We start from the raw sequence: 23,034 nt of genomic DNA on the forward strand, positions 1-23,034 counted from the left end.
GGGGTTGGAAGCCCCAGAGCCGGGAGCCCGGCGCAGCCGTAGCGGCTCCAGCGTCCCGGGTTCCCAGTACTCATCATGGCGGGGGCCGGTGCGAGCGGCCGGGAGAAGCGGGCCACGGCGGCGCGGCTGAAGGCGGCCCTGAGCGGCGGTGGCGGGGAGAGCGGGGCGGCCGCGGAGCTGCAGGCGTTGCTGGAGCGGGCGCTGGCCCCGGCCCCGGGCGGCGGGGAGGCGGTGGCCGAGGCGCTGGAGTGGTGCCACTGCCTGCTGTCGGGCGGGGAGCCCTGGGAGGGCTTCGTGCAGGCGGTGCGGGCCTACGACCCGGCCACGCTCTGCGGCCTGGTGTGGACGGCCAACTTCGTGGCCTATCGCTGCCGGACGTGCGGCATCTCGCCCTGCATGAGCCTGTGCGCCGAGTGCTTCCACCAGGGCGAGCACGCCGGGCACGACTACAACATGTTCCGGAGCCAGGCAGGGGGCGCCTGCGACTGCGGCGACGGCAACGTCATGCGGGAGGCCGGGTGAGCGCCGGGAGGGGAGTGGGGCGATGGGGCCTGAGGCTGAGGGCTGGCACCTGCAGTTGCTGCCCTAGTGGGTGGGCCTAGGACTGCAGGTGAGTCGTTAGCCGGCTTCTAAGGGAAGAGGTGGCACAGCTGGTGGGAATCGCTTTTTGGGGGGGAGGGTCAGGCTGGTGCAGTGATGTGCTGCTAGTATTTAAACAGCGGGCTCACGCAGAAATGTCATCTGTTAGCTTGTGATGGGCTCTGTGACCCAGGTGCCTGTGTCGCAAAGGGGAGGCCAGAGAACTGTGGGGATGTATTCATCTGTTTTCCCCTTTAAACCAAAATCCTTTCTCATGCTTGGGGAGGTAGGGAGTGCCAGGAAAGTAACCACAAAAATGGCTTTGTGGGTTCCATGCTTATTGTGTATCCGTGAATCTGTGTCACATGTGCTCTGTGTACAAGTAAAAAGGTGCATTTTTTAATAACATTGTCAGCCCTGCAAAATTTATCGGAGAGTCAAGCTGGGTTCTTTTCGTCTCATGCCCCATCCCATCATCAGCAATATAGGTTTTGCAGGCTAAATTCTTCCTCTAGTGGCAATAAGTGCCCAATTGTACAGGGACAGTTGTACAAACCCATTGCTTTCTGGTCTTGCTCAGGTGTAATTGGCACAGTACATGGAAATTAGTAATGAGTCTGATAATGCACAAAAAGAAATAAAATTCAACTCCATGGTAGCTGTGTTTGTTGAACAGAACCAAACAAGACAAAAAATGTCAAAATATTTTGTCAGTAGGTATGATGAGATACACAGAGATCAGCTAAGAGTGCCATTTTGACATACTTTATTTTGAGATTATCTTACCCTTCAGTCTGAATGCTGTTCATAACTTTTAAATCTCGGAGTCACTACCCTTATGTGAGTGGTGGGTGATTCACAGAACCAGGCGGGGCTCCAAGAAAAGTGAGCAGACCATCAAGGATCCTTCTTACTTTAACTAATGTGATTCCAGTTATAGTGTTGACCGGGCCTGGGTATACAATTATAAAAAGGGGAATGAGGAGGTACGCATTGTCAGAGAAGAGAGCAGTCAGCCAATAGTAGTCAAACAATGGCTAATTTGTAGGTATGTCTTGATTATTGAGGAGATGAAAAAGATGGTAGTGGGGAAAGCATAATTACAAGAAAAAAGTAAACAGCAGTAACCCTGCTTTGGTTACTTACATACAGAATGAGTACTGGCTGACTTCCAAAAGAACACCAGTTGTTTAACCACATTACTCAGAGTAAATACTAGGTAGATAGTATTAGATAATGTTATCAAAAAAGTCATCCAATCCCTTTCAACAAAATTTTCAGACATGGCATCTGACAGTAACTTATAGGAATGCAAGGAATGTTGTAACCACTCTCGAATGAACTCAGTGTTTTTGTCTTCTATCGTTTTTCTGTGCATCACCCTAGGGTGAACATGTTGCACAAAGTGATCACTCCCTCGTCCTCACATGAAACCTGCACAACACCTTTAAAAGGAAAGCCTGGGAATTTAAATTCCTAACTCTGCTAGACACCAAAAATCATGGACTTGATAAAGACAATAGATTTATGGTTCATTACAACAATCTGTAACTCACTAACCCTCCTTTTTCCTATGACTGTAGAGGTGTTAACTGCCTGCTTCACCTTGAATGGTCTCTTGCAACATATGTTAACTCCTTACTGTTCCACCTTGAATTTTAGCATGACACTCTTGAGTACCTTTCCCAGACCTGAAGAAAAGCTCTGAATAAGCCCAAAAGCATGTCTCTTTCACCAACAGAAGTTGATTCAATAAAAGATACTACCTCACCGCATTGTCTCAGGAATGTAAGGAAACATTAAAAGTTTCCCTTTCTCCGTTTTACATCTTTATTCCTTTTTATTTAAATAAATCCATCTAACTCAGTGGTGGGCAGCCTGCGGGCTGCATGTGGCCCATCAGGGTAATCTGCTGGCGGGCTGCGAGACAGTTTGTTTACATTGACTGTGCACAGGTGCGGGCCCCCCGCAGCTCCCAGTGGCCACGGTTTGTCACTTCCGGCCAATGGGAGCTGTGAGAAGCTGCGCAGGCCTCAAGGATGTGCTGGCCGCCGCTTCCCGCAGCTCTCATTGGCCAGGAACGGCGAACCGCAGCCACTGGGAGCTGCGGGGGGCTGTGCCTGCAGACGGTCAACGTCAGCAAAATGTCTTGCGGCCCGCAATCAGATTACCCTGATGGGCTGCAGGTTGCCCACCACTGATCTAACTCATTCTGTTCCTCTATTTCCTTTCTTTCTGCATTCCTCTTTAGGGTATTCTCTTATCCTGCCATTTTTGATTTTTTTTTTTTTAAAGTTGTCTCCTTGACTCTCATTCTTTTTCTATAATAATCTCCATTCACCTGCTCTATTACCTACAACTTTACTCAATATTCTCTGCCTCTCTTATCCTTTCTCTTTTGCTGCTCTTCTAGCCTGTCTCTTTCACTCCCACTTTTTTCCTTCTCCTGTTTTCTGTGAACCCCTCCCCCTCTTCAGTTCCCCTCAGTTGGATGGGATGTCTCTCTCTTGCCTTGCCTTGATCTTAATTGGAATATTAAAACCATGAGGTCAGTGGTCCAGCTGTTTTCTTGAGGCAGTCAGCTATCTCTACTGTTGGTGTCTCCAGTGTTCCTCTTTTGAGACACGAAGGTGAGAGCACAAGTAACAGCTCCCTTTGGTAATGGGAGGCCAGAGAAAGAGAAGGATTGTTGATTGGTATGCCATTCAAGTCATTTGTGACAGACACAGGGCAGGAATTTAGTGGGACATGGCCAAATTGAAAAACACATTTTGAAAATAGTTTTAAAGCAGTTTTTGGGTCAGTAACTTATCCTAAATTCCAGTTTTTATAATAAGTTTCCTATTTTAAAACTACTTCTCACCCTGTGGGGAAATTGGTTTTACAAAGAACAAACAAAATTGTTGTTAAATCCACAAATTAAATACATTACAAAAATAACATTTCTCACCTAGTTTTTCAGTTATAGTGTTCTAAGGTGTTACCTATAATATTAATTGATAGAAATAATAAAATTTAGACAAATGGGAGGGGGAAAGATGGATTGAGCTATCACTGGTGGAGTAGGAATAGGAACTATAGAAAGTTGTTGTGTGGGGCAGATCCCATTCAATGGGTATGGTCATTCCAGATAAAGCAATACAGTAGAACCTCAAAGTTACAAACACCAGAGTTATGAACCGACCAGTCAACCACACACCTCATTTGGAATTGAAAGTACACAATCAGACAGCAGAGTTACACTTCCACGAAAGCAAATACAGTACAGAACTGTATTCAAGGTAAACTGCTAAAAAAATAAAGGCAAAGCAGCATTTTTCTTCTCCATAGTAAAGTTTCAAAGCTATATTAAGTCAATATTCAGTTGTAAACTTTTGAAAGAACAACCATAACATTTTGTTCAGAGTTATGAACACTTTGTTCAGAGTTACAAACAACCTCCATTCCTGAGGTGTTCGTAACGCCGAGATTCTACTTTATTTGTTTTGATGTTTTTTCTTGAAAAGTACAAGAACAATACTGTGAAGGTGAGTTTCAGTTTGCTAATAAATACATTACAAAGTGCATTTGGTACTTAGAGGTCACCTGGTCTAAATATAAAATTTAATATAATTATAAATATAAAATTTCCTCAATTTAACTAAAGATATGATGTTAAGCTGGTGCAATTTGGTGTACAGGAAAAAGCTAAACCAAAGTAAGACAGGTTTAAATTAATATCAGTGTCCACATATTAAGTTCCACCAGTTGAGCTGAATTGGTTTAACGTAGCACTTTTAGTAAAACTGGTGCAATTTTGTGTGTAGATTAGGTCGTCGATACGTAAGAAGTGCTGACATGTGCAAAGCTAAGATAGCAGCTTTCAACACTTGGATTCATGCAATAGAAGTGTGGTTTCTAGCCTGACATAAGGTCACTGCAGCCTAGGCATCTATTAATAGCTGAGAGATTCAAATGTGGAACCTGCTTACAAACTTTGTCTGCCATCTGCTTTGCTCAGATAAAATTTTGTAGTTACTATCTATGAAAGACACAAATATTGGTATTATGTTCCTCAGTTTTTGTGATTTGATTGCCTGTGTTCTGAACTTCTACTCAAGACATATTGACTTAGAAGAATACTTTCTAATGCAGTCTTAGCTAAGTACATGATGATTTATTTATTGTAGTATAAATCTGTCTAGTTCACCATGTAGTGCACTCTTTAAAAGGGTTAATGAAAACCCAAAGATAAGAGACTGATGTGGTAAGGGTGTATAAATGCTTCAGTAAAGCTTGTATTTAAGATTGTAATCTATTTCTTGCAGCTACTACAATATACAATTTTATATTAGATGTCTGTAAACAAGGAAGCTTGCATCTAGCATGACATTTAGGTGCTGGTGTGTGTGTCAAGTAGCTTGCTGAGTTTTGAGATGTTACAGAAAATGTTAGGTTAAAATTTATAAATTGCTGTACAAACCTTTTCATATCCATGCCATTTTCAGCATTTCTGATCTCCTTTATTACATAATGTTGTCATAGCCACTGCATTTGTAGTTCTGATAATACATCTTGGACATTAGAAATGATCTATACCAGGGTTTGAAAATTTACTTGGAAACCTACTTGTGAGAGGATTAACCCTGCTATCTAGAGCAAGATTTCCCAAACTTTAAGAGCCAGCGACCTGCTTTCAGACTAAAATGTTCTATGACCCTCTCTTCTAAGATGTCTAACCATGAGCAAGTAAAATTTCATAACTGTATCAGAAATAACTAATAATGAAGTTTTGAAAAGAAAACTTTAATTATAAAAGGTTTACAAGAATTTAAATACACTCCCGACTAAGTGTTATGGATGAGCCTGTCTCGTTGATGAAAACTGTCCCGTCCAAAGTTGAAGGGGGGGGGGGGGGAGGGGAGAGGGTGGAACACTTAGGTCCCTTTCAATTGACAGGCGACTGAGGGGACTTTGTTTTTATTACTACCACTCAAGAGAATCCTGATTGTCGGATACAAGGATGGAAAATGGAATGAGAGCTTTCAAGACGTTTGTTACTAAAATTGAGTTCCCCTTCTTCACAGAACACTAAGAACTTATGAAATATGAGTTATAGAAAGTCAGTTGTGTTTGTTGTTTTGTTTTGCAGTTGCCCAGTCAGTTTTGCCAAGTGAACAGCCTCTGACTGACGTGAAGGAAAGCAGCCTCTTTCTGCTTCTCTGGGTCATCGGAAAAATAGTTCTTCAAATGCTGACTTATGAGTTCCTGATAGTTCTTATCTAGTTCTTTTTAAGGCTTGGTCTACACTACAGAGTTAGGTCGACGTAAGCTGCCTTACATCGACCTAACTCTGTAAGCATCTACACTAATATGTAGCTCCCACCGATGTAACTTGTCCACTCCCCTGATTTAATAATTCCACCTTCACGAAAGGCGTAGCGCTTAGATAGATGAAGTTAGATCGACGCAATGTCAGAGTAGACACTGCCTTGCTTACATCGACTGTTGCTGTCTTTCAATTTGAAGCTATTCTACATTTCCCCATTACTTTTGAGAAGAAGAACTTCTAAATTTTTTTGATGTCTGTTTCTATTCAGACATGTGTGGATAGAAAACTCTCGTGCTCCTGAAGAGAAGAATTCAACTCATTTTGATCCCAAAGATGAGCAAGGTGAATTATTGAGCGTGGAAGTGAGATCATTCAGGAAAGCTTGCTTTTCTGCCCTTAATTCTAAGAATAGCTAGCACTTTACCTTATGAAAGCCACTTCACTTTGGCATGAAAGAGGAGTTGCTGGTGAATAGCAAGCAAAGAAAATTTTCCTATCCGCATTCTGATCACTTTTCTCATTTGGTTATCTGACAAGAAAATATGTCTGAGACCACCACCTAAGAATGTGGGCGTTTTCTCAAGTTAATTGAAATATTATTGCTGCTGTGATTGTCTACAGGTAATTTTCATATTTTGCTTTTTGTTGGACTTGTGCCAGGATTTCTCTTGTTATCTTGTTTTATTGTGTTTGACCCATACTTGGTCAGACATTTCATTTTGCTCTTGTTTAATTATAGGCGGGGCTGGTAGCACTGCATATCATTGACATTGCCCGACACATTCCATGATAAGACCCTGTTTTCAGTTCCTTATAACATTGGCAAATTTTAATTGTTAAGGCTGAAATTTTCCATATTGGGTGTCTGTCTCAGGCTGAATATTTTTGGAAAATTTCAGCCAAAGTGGTTGAACTGTTTCTGAGAATGAAGCTAGGGAAAACAAAGTTGTTCATAGAATCATAGACGATTAGGGTTGGAAGCAACAGAGAGTCCTGTGGCACCTTTAAGACTAATAGATGTATTAAAAAGGTATTTTTAATTTATAAGGGGGGGGTTGCACTCAGAGGCTTGCTATGTGAAAGGGGTCACCAGTACAAAAGTTTGAGAATCACTGTATTAGCAGGAGCGTTGTAAGCAAGACACAAGAAGTAATTCTTCCACTCTACTCCATGCTGATTAGGCCTCAACTGGAATATAGTGTCCAGTTCTGGACACCATATTTCAGGAAAGATGTGGACAAATTGGAGAAAGTCCAGAGAAGAACAACAAAAATGATTAAAGGTCGGATGCCGATGAAGTGGGCATTCACCCACGAAAGCTTATGCTCCAATACATCTGTTAGTCTTAAAGGTGCCACAGGACTCTCTGTTGCTTTTTACAGATCCAGACTAACACGGCTACCCCTCTGATATAGGGTTGGAAGATACCTCAGAAGGTCATCTAGTTCAAACCCCTGCTCAAAGCAGGATCAACCCCAACTAAATCATCCCAGCCTCGGCTTTGTCAAGCCGGACCTTAAAAACCTCTAAGGATGGAGATTCTGCCATCTCCTAGGTATCCGGCCAATGGGAGTTGCAGGGGTGGTGCTTGCAGGCGTGGGCAGTGCATGGAGACACGCTGTCCCCCTCCCCTCAGGGCACACAAAGATGTGCCAGCAGCCAGCTGCTTCTGGGAGCGGTGTGGGGCTATGGCAGGCAGCCCGCCTGAGCCCTGCTGCGCTGCTGGCCAGGAGCCACCTGTGGTAAGCACCTCCCGGCCAGAGCCTGAACCACACCCCCCCTCCTCAACCCCTGACCCAGGTCAGAATCCCGTCCTGCACCAAACTCCCTACCAAAGTCCGCACCCTCTCCTGCATCTCAACACTCTGCCCCAGCCTGGAGCCCCCTCCTGCACCCAAACTCCCTCACAGAAAGAAAATAATATAACAGCTGTTCTAAGGTAAGAAGTAGGCTATTTTGAATTAACTTAACGATATTCTACATGTTTTAACACTGAAATGTAACTACAGAAAGGCTTTATGTTAATTAAAAGGTAAGTTTAGTATAGCGTTAATAGCAGTGATGCCATAATTGTGGTCATTTTGTTTTAATTTAGGAAAAAGACTTGTATACAGGGGCCCCACATAATCTAATAGCCCCAGGCCCACAGGAGAGATATCTGACCCTGGGCAGGACTAAGTATAGACCATCCTTGACAGGTGTTTGTCCAACCTGCTCTTAAAAAAATCCCTAGTGACATAGATTCCACAACCTCCCTAGACAGTTTATTCCAGTGCTTAACTACCCTGACAGGAAGTTTTTCCTGATGTCCAAGCTAACCCCCCTTGCTGCAATTTAAGCCCGTTTCTTCTTGTTCTATCCTCAGAGGCTGAGAACTGTTTTTCCCCTTCTTCCTTGTAACAATCTTTTATGTACCCGAAACTGTTATCGGGTCCCCCTTCAGTCTTCTCCAGACTAAACAAACCCAATTTTTTCAGTCTTCCCTCATAGGTCATGTTTTCTAGACCTTTTAATCATTTTTGTTGTTCTTCTCTGGACTTTCTCCAATTTGTCCACATCTTTCCTGAAATATGGTGTCCAGAACTGGACACTATATTCCAGTTGAGGCCTAATCAGCATGGAGTAGAGTAGAAGAATTACTTCTTGTGTCTTGCTTACAACGCTCCTGCTAATACAGTGATTCTCAAACTTTTGTACTCATGACCCCTTTCACATAGCAAGCCTCTGAGTGCGACCCCACCCCTTATAAATTAAAAATACCTTTTAATATATTTAACACCATTATAAATGCTGAAGGCAAAGCGGGGTTTGGGGTGGAGGCTGACAGCTCGCAACCCCCCACATAATAATGTCCCGACCCCCTGAGGGGTCCCGACCCCCAGTTTGAGAACCCCTGTGCTAATACACCGTTGACTCATGTTAAGCTTGTGATACACTATGACCCTCAGATTCCTTTCCGCAGTACTTCTTCCTAGGCAATCGATTCCCATTTTATATGTGTGCAACTGATTCTTCCTTCCTAAGTGTATTACTTGTATTTATCTTTATTGAATTTCATCCTGTTTATTTCAGACCATTTCTCCAGTTTGTCCAGATCATTTTGAATTTTAATACTATTCTCCAAAGCACTTGCAACTCCTCCCAGTTTAGTGTAGTCTGCAAACTTTATAAGTGTACTCTCTAGACCATTATCTAAATAATTGATGAAGATATTGAACAGAGCAGCCCCAGAACTGATTCCTGTGGGACTCCAATAGTATGCGCTTCCAGCTTTATTGTGAACCACGGATAACTACTCTCTGGGGATGGTTTTCCAACCAATTATGCACCCACCTTATAGTAGCTCCATCTAAGTTGTATTTCCCCAGTTTGTTTATGAGAAGGTCATGCAAGATAGTATCAAAAGCCTTACTCAAGTCAAGATAATACCACATCTATTGCTTTCCCCCCCATCCACAAGGCTTGTTACCCTGTCAAAGAAAGCTATTAGGTTGGTTTGACATGATTTGTTCTTGACAAATCCATGCTGTTACTTATCACCTTATTATCTTTTAGGTGTCTGCAAATTGATTGCTTAATTATTTAGTCCACTATCTTTCCGGGTACTGAAGTTAAGCTGACTAGTTTGTAATTTTACAGATTGTCCTCATTCCCCTTATTATAGTTGGCACTATATTTGCCCTTTTCCAGTCCTCTGGAATCTCTCTCGTCTTCCATGACTTTTCGAATAATCACGAATGGCTCAGATATTTCCTCAGTCAGCTCCTTGAGTATTTTAGGATGTATTTCATCAGGCCTTGGTTACTTGAAGACATCTAACTTGTCTAAGCTATGTTCTACACTAGAGCCCTTACAGCGGCACCGTTTTAAGGTTTCCTGTGTAGCTGCTCTATGCTGATGGGAGAGAGCTCTCCTGTCAGCATAATTAAACCACCCCCAACGAGTGTTGAATTCTTCTCTTCAGGGGCACAATATGAGTTTTCTATCCATGCGTGACAGGGTAGAAACAGCCATAGGAAAAAAAAAACCCTCTAATTTAGTCTTCTCAAAAGTAATGGGGAAAATTTTAGAATTGCTTCAAATTGCTTCAGACTTGGAGGCAAATGAAGAACATAAAAATGGCCACACAGGGTCAGACCATTGGTCCATCTAGCCCAGTATCTTGCCTTCCAACGCTGGCCAATGCCAGATGCTTCAGAGGGAATGAACAGAAAAGGCCAATTATCAAGTGATTCATCCCCTGTCATCCACTCCCAGCTTCTGGCAGTTAGATGCTTAGGACATCCAGAGCATGGGGTTGCATCCCTGATCATCTTGGCTAATAATCACCGATGGACCTTGTGGCACTACGACCCCATATTCTTCATAGAGATATTGTTATGATATGATTGTGGCATAACTATGATGTATTTTATACAAGATAGGTCATGTGACATATCATTGGAAAGGTTATGATTTACTGAATATGATTATCCTATATTTATGCATGTATCATTTTTGTATCTGAAGTTAGGAATATTGTCTATGCATCAATTACAAATGTGTTTACAGCTGGGGAACGCCCACTAGACAGAATGCAGTCAGTCTAGATGACTGGTTGGGAAGGGCCATTAGGTCTTTGAAGATGCTAATCTCCCACCAGGGAGCCTTCCTGAGAAGCCTTCCTGGGGACGCTGCAAACAGCCTCTGAGGGCACGTCTTCACTGGTAGTGTTAAAGCGCTGTTGTGGCAATGCTTTAACGTGGCTTGTGTAATCACGGCATAGCGATTAAAAAACCCACCTCCATGAGGGGAATAGCTACCAGCGCTGGTGCACTGTCTACTCTGGCGCTTTACAGTGCTGAAACTTGCAGAGCTCAGGGGGATGTTTTTTCACACCCCTGAGCGAGAAAGTTGCAGCGCTGTAAAGTGCCAGTGTAGACAAGCCCTGAGATATGGCTGCAGGGACATGTGACCAAGTCACCTGGTACTGGACTCCATGATAATACTAGTATTTTTCCACTGACTGGGGGTGGGAATCAAACTGGGAGACAAAGGATTCCCACCACATGAAAAAACTAAGGCAGGGGAGTGATATCATCGTGGTTCGTTCTTCACTGACTCCCCACCCAAGAAAGAAGACTGCTGAAAACACCTGAAAAACAAAAAGACTGAACTTGGGGGAAGGGATGAACCAGGCTAGAAGGTTGTCTAGCCTGTGAATAGAATATCTGGAGTTTTAAGCTGCAAGCAAGTGTAGCTTGCCTTCAAGACTCTCTGCAAACTGCCTAGAACAACATTTAGAGTGAGAATTTGCTGCTCATATCCAATTTCGTTAGTATATTAAGCTTGGATTGTGTTTTTGTTTTATTTGATAGGTAATCTGCTTTGATCTGTTTGCTATCCCTTATAATCACTTACACATTATTAACTACAAAAGATAAAATCTAAGTGTAATGCGTGTAGAAATCATAATGTGGGACAGAAAACTGTGTATATCCCTCTCCACATTGAGGGACAGGGTGAATTCCATGAGCTTACACTGTACAGTTCTCTGTGCCGCGCAAGACTGTACATTTTTGGGTTTACCCTCTAGAGGGGTGTGTGCACTTGAGTACTGGGCAATTCCCATGCAGAGCTGGTTTCAGTGTCTGTGTGTTTCTGCAGCTGGGTGTGTCCCTACCTGTGTGCTGGTGAAAGTGTGAGACTGGGAGCGTGTCTGCAGCTTGTGACAGCATTACAGGGTGAAAGGGAGCCCAGGCTGGTGGGTCCAGTGGGTACCCCAGTTCCAAGTGGCAGCCTGAAGGGGGGAGGGAACCCATCACAGACCTATCCTCCATGAACTTATCTAATTCTTTTTTGAACCCAGGTATACTTTTGGCCTTCAGAACATCCCCTGGCAATGAGTTCCACAGATTGATTGTGCGTTATGTGAAGTAGTACTCCCTTTCGTTTTAAACCTGCTTCTTAAGTTCATTGGGTGACTCCTGGCTCTTGTGTTATGCAAAGGAGTAAATAACAAATCCTTATTCACTTTCTCCACACCATTCATGATTTTGTAGACCCGTATCAGATCCCCTCTTTGTCGTCTCTTTTCCAAGCTGAACAATCTGTTTTTTAAATCTTTCCTCATCATTTTTGTTGCCCTTCTCTGTACCTTTTCCAAATCTAATATTTTTTTTGAAATGGGGCAACCAGAACTGGATGCAGAATTTAAAGTGTGGGTGTATCATGGAGTTACATATGACCATTATGATATTTACTGTCTTATTATCTATCCATTTCCTAATGTTTCCTACATTGTTAGCTTTTTTGACTGCAGCTGCACATTGAGTACATGTTTTCAGAGAACTATCCACGAGATAATACTAGTCCTGCCGTGAGTGCTGGGAACTGGACTAGGTGACTTCCTGTGGTCTCTTCCAGTCCTGTGATTCTGTGAGACTCCCAAGATCTTTTTCTTAAGTGGTAACAGCTAATTTAGACCCCTTCATTTTGTATATATACTTGGGATTATGTTTTCCCGTGTGCTTTACTTTGCATTTGTCAACATTGAATTTCATCTGCCATTTTGTTGCCCAGTCGCTCAGTTTTGTGAGATCCCTTTTAACTCTTTGCAGTTTGCTGTGGACTTAACTATCTTGAGTGATTTTATATCATCTGCAAACTTTTCCACCTGACTTTTTGCCCCTTTTCCCAGACCATTTCTGAATATTTTGAGCAGCACTTGTCCCAGTACAGATCTCTGGGGGACACCTCTCTCCATTGTGAAAACTGTCCATTTATTCTTACCGTTTGTTTCCTGTCTTTTAATGTGTTACTGATCCATGAGGCGACCTTCCCTCTCATCCCATGACTGCTTACTTTGCTTAAGAGCCTTTGGTGAGGGACCTTGTCAAAGGCTTTCTGAAAGTCCAAGTACGTTATATCTATTGGCTCATCTTTGTCCATATGCTTGTTGACACACTCAAAGAATTCTAATAGATTGGTGAGGCATAACTTCCCTTTACAAAAGTTGTATTGACTCTTCCCCCAACAAATCATGTTCATCTATGTGTCTGATAATTCTGTACTTTAATATAGTTTCAATCAATTTGCCAGGTACTGAATTTAGGCATACCTGCCTATAATTGCCAAGATCACTTCTGAAGCCTTTTTTAAAAATTGGCATAATAATAGCTATCCTCCAGTCATCTGGTACCGAGGCTGATTTAAGTGATAGGTTACTTATCACAGTTAGTAGTTCTGCAATTTCATATTTAAGTTTCTTCTGCACTCTTGACTGACCGCTGTGTTGCTCTGCTTGATCTCACTCACTCTGGCTCCAGCCTCTCTTGTTGTTGTTGTCCAATAGACAGGGAACCTGACACTTTTATTTGCTCAGATAGCTCTTTTATTTGTCCCAGGCTTTTGGGCAGTAGGATTTTCCAAATCTGAACTAATGTCATAGATAAATGCAAAAAATTTGAGAATTCACTGGATGTCCTTGAATGAATTGTCATTACTTTAACATCTCGTAAAATACTTGGCTGAGAATTGTTGGCATTTTTTTAACAAGAATTTTGCTGTGTATGAAACAATGGAGACTAGGGCCAGTGTTCTTATCTGTCATTGCCTTGGCAATATCTAAGCAGATTGCATTACACCACTCCCATTGAAAATGAAAATCTTGATCCTCTTGAAATATAAGAATTCTCTTAGTGTGATTCCTGGCATAGCTTTATCAAAGAACAAACCTTCCTCAATAGAACCATCATAAACATGCTTCACAAATGTGACGGGTTGGATCACAGAAACCCCCTTGGGAGCTGCCACCTGATGTGCCAAGACTACCCCTGCTTCTGTTTTCCCTGCCAGCTCAGGATTCCAGCACCCTGTCTTGCTGAGCCAGCCACTCCAGTCTGCTCTAACAAAGACTCAGGGTCTGAATCACTTGTCCCAAAGCTGCAAGTTTACCCAAAAACAGCTCACAGGAGTGTGCTTGTCTTTAGCACTCAGATGCCCAACTCCCAATGGGGTCTAAACCCAGATAAATCCGTTTTACCCTGCATAAAGCGTATGCAGGGCAAACTCATAAATTGTTCGCCCTCTATAACACTGATAGAGAGATATGCACAGTTGTTTGCTCCCTCAGGTATTAATACACACACTGAGTAAATTACTAAATAAAAAGTGATTTTATTAAATACAGACAGTAGGATTTAAGTGGTTCCAAGTAGTAACAGACAGAACAAAGTAAGTCACCAAGCAAAATAAAATAAAATGCGCAAATCTATGCCTAATCAAACTAAATACAGATAAGTTCCTCACCAGTTCCAGAATGCTCCCTTTTACAGGCTAATCTCCCTTTAGCCTGGGTCCAGCAATCTCTCACAAACCCTGTAGTCTCTGTCTTTTGTTTCAGTTTCTTTCAAGTATCCTGGGGGGGGGTGTGTGGAGAGGCTCCTTCTTTTGCCAGCTGAAGACAAGATGGAAGGGTCTCCCCCAGGTTTAAATAGACTCTCTCTTGTGGGAGGAGACCCCCCTCCTCCCTCCTATGCAAAGTCCAGCTCCAAGATGGAGTTCTGGAGTCACCTGGACAAGTCACATGTCCCTGCATGACTCAGTCTTTACAGGCTGAAGCCATTGTCCACATGGTATCTTGCATGTCTCCAGGAAGACTTCTTATGTGGATTGGAACATTCCAAGATGCATTGTTCCCCAAGTGTTTCCTGATCAGGTACTTAACCTGGCGAATTCCTTCCTAAAGAAGCTGACCAAATGCCTCCCAAAGCTTACTTAGAAACCAAGCAAGCATACAGCCCATATTCTTAACCTCAAGTAGAAAATTATATATATATATATGTACAAATAGGATGAATAGATATAGTAGACCATAACCTTTACGGAGATATGTTACCTGGCACAGGCAGCACAAAACATATTCCAGTTATGTCATACATACATTTATAAGCACCCCCTCCCCATAAAGCCTTATGGGGTACACTGTCACACTAGGACTGGAAGGGACCTCGAGAGGTCATCGAGTCCAGTCCCCTGCCCGCATGGCAGGACCAAATACTGTCTAGACCATCCCTGATAGACATTTATCTAACCTACTCTTAAATATCTCCAGAGATGGAGATTCCACAACCTCCCTAGGCAATTTATTCCAGTGTTTAACCACCCTGACAGTTAGGAACTTTTTCCTAATGTCCAACCTAGACCTCCCTTGCTGCAGTTTAAGCCCATTGCTTCTTGTTCTATCCTTAGAGGCTAAGGTGAACAAGTTTTCTCCCTCCTCCTTATGACACCCTTTTAGATACCTGAAAACTGCTATCATGTCCCCTCTCAGTCTTCTCTTTTCCAAACTAAACAAACCCAATTCTTTCAGCCTTCCTTCATAGGTCATGTTCTCAAGACCTTTAATCATTCTTGTTGCTCTTCTCTGGACCCTTTCCAATTTCTCCACATCTTTCTTGAAATGCGGTGCCCAGAACTGGACACAATACTCCAGCTGAGGCCTAACCAGAGCAGAGTAGAGCGGAAGAATGACTTCTCGTGTCTTGCTCACAACACACCTGTTAATACATCCCAGAATCATGTTTGCTTTTTTTGCAACAGCATCACACTGTTGACTCATATTTAGCTTGTGGTCCACTATAACCCTTAGATCCCTTTCTGCCGTACTCCTTCCTAGATAGTCTCTTCCCATTCTGTATGTGTGAAACTGATTTTTTCTTCCTAAGTGGAGCACTTTGCATTTGTCTTTGTTAAACTTCATCCTGTTTACCTCAGACCATTTCTCCAATTTGTCCAGATCATTTTGAATTACGACCCTGTCCTCCAAAGCAGTTGCAATCCCTCCCAGTTTGGTATCATCCGCAAACTTAATAAGCGTACTTTCTATGCCAATATCTAAGTCGTTAATGAAGATATTGAACAGAGCCGGTCCCAAAACAGACCCCTGCGGAACCCCACTCGTTATGCCTTTCCAGCAGGATTGGGAACCATTAATAACAACTCTCTGAGTACGGTTATCCAGCCAGTTATGCACCCACCTTATAGTAGCCCCATCTAAATTGTATTTGCCTAGTTTATCGATAAGAATATCATGCGAGACCGTATCAAATGCCTTACTAAAGTCTAGGTATACCACATCCAGAGCTTCTCCCTTATCCACAAGACTCGTTATCCTATCGACGAAAGCTATCAGATTGGTTTGACATGATTTGTTCTTTACAAATCCATGCTGGCTGTTCCCTATCACCTTACCACCTTCCAAGTGTTTGCAGATGATTTCCTTAATTACTTGCTCCATTATCTTCCCTGGCACAGAAGTTAAACTAACTGGTCTGTAGTTTCCTGGGTTGTTTTTATTTCCCTTTTTATAGATGGGCACTATATTTGCCCTTTTCCAGTCTTCTGGAATCTCTCCCGTCTCCCATGATTTTCCAAAGATAATAGCTAGAGGCTCAGATACCTCCTCTATTAGCTCCTTGAGTATTCTAGGATGCATTTCATCAGGCCCTGGTGACTTGCAGGCATCTAACTTTTCTAAGTGATTTTTAACTTGTTCTTTTTTTATTTTATCTGCTAAACCTACCCCCTTCCCATTAGCATTCACTATGTTAGGCATTCCTTCAGACTTCTCGGTGAAGACCGAAACAAAAAAGTCATTATGCATCTCTGCCATTTCCAAGTTTCCTGTTACTTTCTCCCCCTCTTCACTAAGCAGTGGGCCTACCCTGTCTTTGGTCTTCCTCTTGTTTCTAATGTATTGATAAAAAGTCTTCTTGTTTCCCTTTATTCCCGTAGCTAGTTTGAGCTCATTTTGTGCCTTTGCCTTTCTAATCTTGCCCCTGCATTCCTGTGTTGTTTGCCTATATTCATCCTTTGGAATCTGTCCTAGTTTCCATTTTTTATATGACTCCTTTTTATTTTTTAGATCATGCAAGATCTCGTGGTTAAGCCAAGGTGGTCTTTTGCCACATTTTCTATCTTTCCTAACCAGCGGAATAGCTTGCTTTTGGACCCTTAATAGTGTCCCTTTGAAAAACTGCCAACTCTCCTCAGTTGTTTTTCCCCTCAGTCTTGATTCCCATGGGACCTTACCTATCAGCTCTCTGAGCTTACCAAAATCTGCCTTCCTGAAATCCATTGTCTCTATTTTGCTGTTCTCCCTTCTACCCTTCCTTAGAATTGCAAACTCTATGATTTCATGATCACTTTCACCCAAGCTGCCTTCTACTTTCAAATTCTCAACGAGTTCCTCCCTATTTGTTAAAATCAAGTCTAGAACAGCTTCCCCCCAGTAGCTTTTTCAACCTTCTGAAATAAAAAGTTGTCTGCAATGCAGTTCAAGAATTTGTTGGATAGTCTGTGCCCCGCTGTGTTATTTTCCCAACATATATCCAACAAATTATAAAAGCTGTGCTGGACGATGCATCAAGCTGAATTGCTAAATGTTCACTTTTCCTGCATTTTGAAAGTAGCTACTCTTACTTCCTCAGTCATGTCACTGATATGTTGCAAAACGATGTTATTTGTCAGAATCACTGTTTTCAATTTGGTAGCTGATTTAGGCTTTGTAATCCTTGAAACTATATAATGAACTGGGAAGGACAAGATTTTCTGTAGTGGTGTGCATTTTTCATGATTGTGCAATTTGTAGAAATAACGTATACTTTATAACATCTTTGAAGGCCGTTGATATGTATGTTGTCAGTTTGAATAATCCAAAGCATGTTCATTTCATTTCTTTAAGGTTTTGAGTCCCTCCCCTCTGGTTCTCCTTCCACCCCTCAACCTTCCCTCCCCCCCAACAAAACAAAACCCCCTCAGGTTTCATCTTTCGGTGACATGTTTAAATTTCTAAATGTTGCAATGACTTCTAAGGCTTCATTCTCATGGCAGCCAGCACTTTAGAAAATACTGCCTATTGTGGTTTTGAATCAGCATAAATCTAAGTCCTATATTTGTTGTCCTGTTTTCTTTTTCATTGATGGAACAACTTGCCGCTGTCTTTTTGCACAATGATCTGTCTTTCTGAATCACTCCTTGGCCAGAACTGAGCTCCAAGAAAGACTGAAGGACTCATGCTGTCCAGTTGTGTGATGCTCAGCAGTGCCATCACAGCTGCTATGTCCAGTGTTCTAAAACAGTGACATTTTGGTCATAATCTGTGTGCTTGGGTACTTGCAGCTGTACATGTCAGAGTTATGGGCTAACTATACCACGACCCCTCTGGGTCTTATCAAGTTTTCCCACTCTCAGACCTCTATCCATCACTAGGCTCAGGGTGGAATTATCCAGTTCTCTGACTCTTAGAGCAGGCTCTGGGTTGCAGTCTCCTGGGACTAGCCATGATAATCTTAGCAGGTCTGACTTAGGCTCAGACCCTGCAATTTTGTTCCCCCTGGGGAAATGACATTTGTAAGCAGTGACCAAACAGCTTTCTTCAAGCAAAGTATTATTGATTAGAACAAAAGCATTTTAGAGAAAACATATCTTAAAAACAATAAAATATGCTACATGCAAGTCTCTTACCAGGTGCTTAACCATCTTTCATTTGGGGATCCTAGTAAGACTAGCTCTAGATTCTTACTCAGAGCTTCTGTGTCCACTTGTCACCCTGTCAGAGCTCACTGATGGTCCTTGGTGACTCTAGAGGTCTACAAAATATGGGAGGGAGGGGGAGAGACTTTTTAATTCTTTATAGCCCTCTAGCTTCCCATTCTGTCAAAACAGCTGTGTCACTTCAGCCTAGGGCCTGGAAGGATGCCACTGTTTTTCAAGTGTGTGCTTGGGTGTTCTTATCTGGGAAACCATTGTGTTGCCTTCTTGTAAAGATCCCATTGAATTTGTGCATTATAGGTGTATAATAAACATTGTTACCCCCAATATATAGTAACTTCCTGTTGGAATTAATAATATTTGAAATTATTGATATGGGAAACCACCAAACACAAGTTTAATCATATATTCCTTTACTAAATCCAAGAGCCAAATGATATTTATACAATTGCTCTAAACATGTCTAGCATCCTAAAAATAAGCACTCAATACATCCAATACAGTAACAAAACATTTATTAGCATTTGATCAAGATACAAGCCAAACCCAGGGTACTTAGATCTATATTGATCAGCTCCAACGTGGTCAGGAAGGTAATAGCAATGAACCCTTTAAGAGTTTACTTTTTATACCCTTAAACAAATGATAACATTGCCAATTACTTGAGCTATAAACCAGTTTGAGACAGTATGGGTGCAGGAGGGGGTGCAAAGCTTTTGCTCCAGAGCTTTCTCAATTAGCAGCAGAGTGAAACAGATTCTGGTCAGTTTTGTGGTTTCCTACAGAGTCCTGAATAGCAGAAATGAAACTTATCACATATGTCAGTTTCATCCCCCTGCTTTTTGAGAAAGCGGTGAACAACAGCACAGGTACAGGAGTAGGCATTCTCCAGGCTCAGAAGTCAACATTGCATTGGTTCACTTTAGGAATGTTATCTTTACAGCTGAGGACTAGAAACTTAACTAAAATGACAGCTTAAATTCTGCAGAAATTGATGGCTTATTCTACTCTCTTCTCTAGGGAGGACTTGCTGTTTGCCACCAGTGATTGGTCAAAGGGCCTTATTCAAGCCCGTATAAAGCACAGTTAGTATACCATCCTAATTTACCAATATAACATCTTTCACTTCTGAAGTAAAAAGTTGTATCTAGTGCTGAAGAAATAAGAGTAGTTGTCATAAAGTTAAATAGTGAACTGTAAAACATGCAAAGACATTTTGAATAGCTATACAGAGAATGCTTTAGACTAAAGAAAATGGGGGGGGGGGAATTCAGTTTACAAGAACTCTCAGGAAGTATTGCAGCAGTTAAGAAATGCAGAAAACTTATGAATTTATTACTTCTATAGGGAAGATGTGCATGAAAAACCAAATTATGTTGTATAGAAGCGTTTTGAAATTAAGTGCTTAAGAGAATTTCATAGTTGGTGCAATATACAAACTCCCCTTTTAAGTTAGTACTTAGTTCTTATTTGCAACTTATCATGCTATTCAATACAGAAAGTACTTTGATTAGTTTCCAGTGTAGCATCTTGTTAACAGTGCAATAAACAGGATGTAATTTTGTTATTTATATGGCTTATTTTTTTCATTAAAAGGAAGTCAATTTAAAACATCACACTATTTTACTTTATTATATGCAACACCTAACATTACTAAAACTAAGATAAAATAAGATAAAATAAACTCTGTTTTTCTGTTTCATTTACTATGTGCTCTTGGCTAGTGCAAATTCAGTTTAAGTAGTTGGTTTCCCCCACTTGTTTGTGTGGGTCTTTTACGCAGAACATATGAATAATCATTGTTTATTTAGATTCTGGTAGTGCTCAAAGGCTGTAAACAGGAACAGGGCCCATTGTGCTAGGTGTTGTACAACACACTGGAAAACATGGTGCTGTTCCTGGCAGGTTTATGATCTAATTTGAAACAAGTGTGTGTGACAAACAGTAGGAGGGGAGGGGAAGATGAAGGTAAAATAATAACTAGCCTACTTAACTGCATGATCATATGTCTGGTTTTGTGGAATGAAGTTGAAACTGGAGACAGTGCAGGCTCTGGTGTGAGGAGGGCTGCAGTGATAAGAATGTCCGGGACTTGTGAAGGTGTGCCCTGGCTGTGGCTGCAGCTGCTGCTGCTGTGTGTATTAGGGAGTTTTAAGACTTGTCCCTAGCAGACTAATAGACAAGTTGGCTTACAAGGCTTCATGATGGACCTGTGCTCCCATGGTCCACCTGTGGTGGGGAGAGACTGGACTGGCCCTGCACTTGCCCTAGCTCCTTGCTCTATATACTTTTGCTGCTCTGGCAGTTAGGGGAGCTGGAGTCTTTGAAGCTCCTCCACCAACTGTCCAGAAGAGAATGCAGAGGGAACTGCCTGATTGCGGTGGGGGTAGAGAGGGGATTTGTTGGGACTTTAATGTAGTTTTACAAATCACAACAGTTGGGCAGGTGTCTGCCTGAAATTGCTTCTGACACTTTATTTTATTTTATTTAGAAATTGACAAGGGAAATTCAAAGACAAAAAAGGCAGGGTAATGTGAAAGGTTGTGAAATCAAATGATCAAGAAATCCTAAAGTTAAGGTTTCTGATGAAATGTTAACATTATCATGTTGATGATACATAGTATCTCTTATTCCTATTTTATTTTTTTAAAGGTGAACTTTCATATACCATTTATATTGCATACCATAAACTGTATTGAATGTGCAACATGGCAGAGGAAATTGCAGGGAAAAATCTCTCAATATATTGCGATTATAAATCTGAGAAAACATTGTAACTAAGGTTGCAGTGACATTTCCATGGTAAACCTCTGTTTTCATTAATTATAACTTTCTCAAAAATTCTTTCAGCAGAAGCTTTACATGCTTGGTCTTAGCTCAAGGATGTTTCTGAAAAAGCTATTCTTTTTCGAGTGATTGCTCATGCACGCGCTGCATGCACGATCGCCGGAAAGCTTTTCTCCAGCGGTACCTGTCGGGTCAGCTGTGGAGACCCTCTGGAGTGGCGCCTTTTTGGCGGTGTATATATGTCCCTGCCGACCCGCTGCCTGCTCAGTTCCTTCTTGCCAGAATACTCCAACAGAGGGGGGAGGTGGGCGGGATTTGGAATGGACATGAGCAACACATCTCGAAGAACAACAGTTACGAGAGGTAAGTAACTGTTTTTTCTTCTTCGAGTGATTGCTCATGTGCATTCCAATAGGTGACTTCCAAGCAGTTACCCAGGGGGAGGGGTCAGAGTTCACCTGATCACTGAGTGCAGGACTGCCCTACCAAAAACAGCATCATCCCTCGCCTGCTGGGTGATGGCGTAGTGTGAAGTGAAGGTGTGGACTGAAGACCATGTTGCCACCTTGCAGATATCCTGGATAGGGACCCACGCCAGGAATGCTGCGGACGCCGCCTGCGCTCTGGTGGAGGGGCTGGAACTTTAGCCAGGTCCTAGCAAGTCCTGATACAGGACATGATCCATGACGAGATGCGATGTGATGAGATCAGGAGCCCTCTCTTTCTTTCTGAGATAGCAATAAAAAGCTGCGGTGATTTACGAAACGGCTTTGTGTATTCAATGTAAAATGCCAAGCCACGTTTAACGTCCAAGGAATGGCTTTCTCTGAGGCGCCGGGGTGTGTAGCCCCAGAGACTTCAGAGTCGCCCACGAGTCCTTCAGGCTATGCAGGCGTGTGTCCGTATTTTGAGCGAACAGGCCCTCGCAGTCAAAGGGGAGGTCTTGTATGGTGTTCCGGACCCCTGGTGGAATACCTGAAACCTGGAGCCACGCACTGCACCTCATTGCAATGTTGGTGGCCATGGTTCAAGGTGCAGAGTCTGCCACATCCAGTCTGAAGGGGGAGTGCAAAGAATACAAAAATGAACCTCAACAAGTTACTGGTGAAGGGAATAGGGACAGGGAGGGACAACAGTATTTCCCTTTGTCTTTGGGTTTGTAACTCAAAAAAACAAACCAACCGCCCCAACCCTCAATTAAATGTCTCCAATTAAATGGGATTTGCATAGCTCTGACTAATGAAATGACTCTTTCTAACATAATCATATTTGAGAATGTGAGTATCAGAGAATTTATAGTAGTAAAATATTCACAAAGGAAAAATCATGCAGCGTAAGACATATAAAAAGTAATATATTTTCCTATCTAAAAAGACGATATTTGTGGTACTAGAGTCCTTTGTAGTAATAGAAACTAGACCTGGAAATGACCTATTAGTTATCTAGTCTCTCAGTCTTCTAGTACAGAATTTTATTTTTCAGTGTGTTTTCTGTTGCCTCACTATGGCGGAAGATGCCTAAAAATAAAGGTAAAATATATATTTCGATATATTGTCTACCTTAGAGGCTGTTACTTCTCTAATGCCTTGTTACAGCACTTGAGACGACTAGCTGCAGTATTCTTGTCAGTTCCAAACATTGGAACTCTTGGACTAGTGGCAGTGTTCTAAGTGGAAGGTCCAGTATGTGGAATATGCTCCCTTTCCTAGTGTATCAAAATACAGTTTTGATCGTCTTCAGGGTGTTTTGAAATGTGTGACTATTTAGTCAAGCATTTGCTTAACTGATGCTCCAGCCATGGGGCTCTTACAGTAATATGGCAG

At 42.1% G+C, this 23,034-nt stretch overlaps 1 protein-coding gene across 1 annotated transcript in view; it reads left to right on the plus strand.

The window, feature by feature from the left end:
• Positions 1-75: 75 nt before the first annotated feature.
• Positions 76-23,034, plus strand: part of UBR3 (ubiquitin protein ligase E3 component n-recognin 3) — a 204,835-nt gene continuing 181,876 nt past the window's right edge. Inside the window, exon 1 of the mRNA XM_065412946.1 lies at positions 76-518. Within this exon, the coding sequence (XP_065269018.1) occupies positions 76-518 (443 nt within the window). The remainder of the gene's footprint in view (positions 519-23,034) is intronic.

Source organism: Emys orbicularis, chromosome 11, assembly GCF_028017835.1.
Source record: "Emys orbicularis isolate rEmyOrb1 chromosome 11, rEmyOrb1.hap1, whole genome shotgun sequence".
In the NCBI taxonomy this organism is placed as follows: domain Eukaryota; kingdom Metazoa; phylum Chordata; order Testudines; family Emydidae; genus Emys; species Emys orbicularis.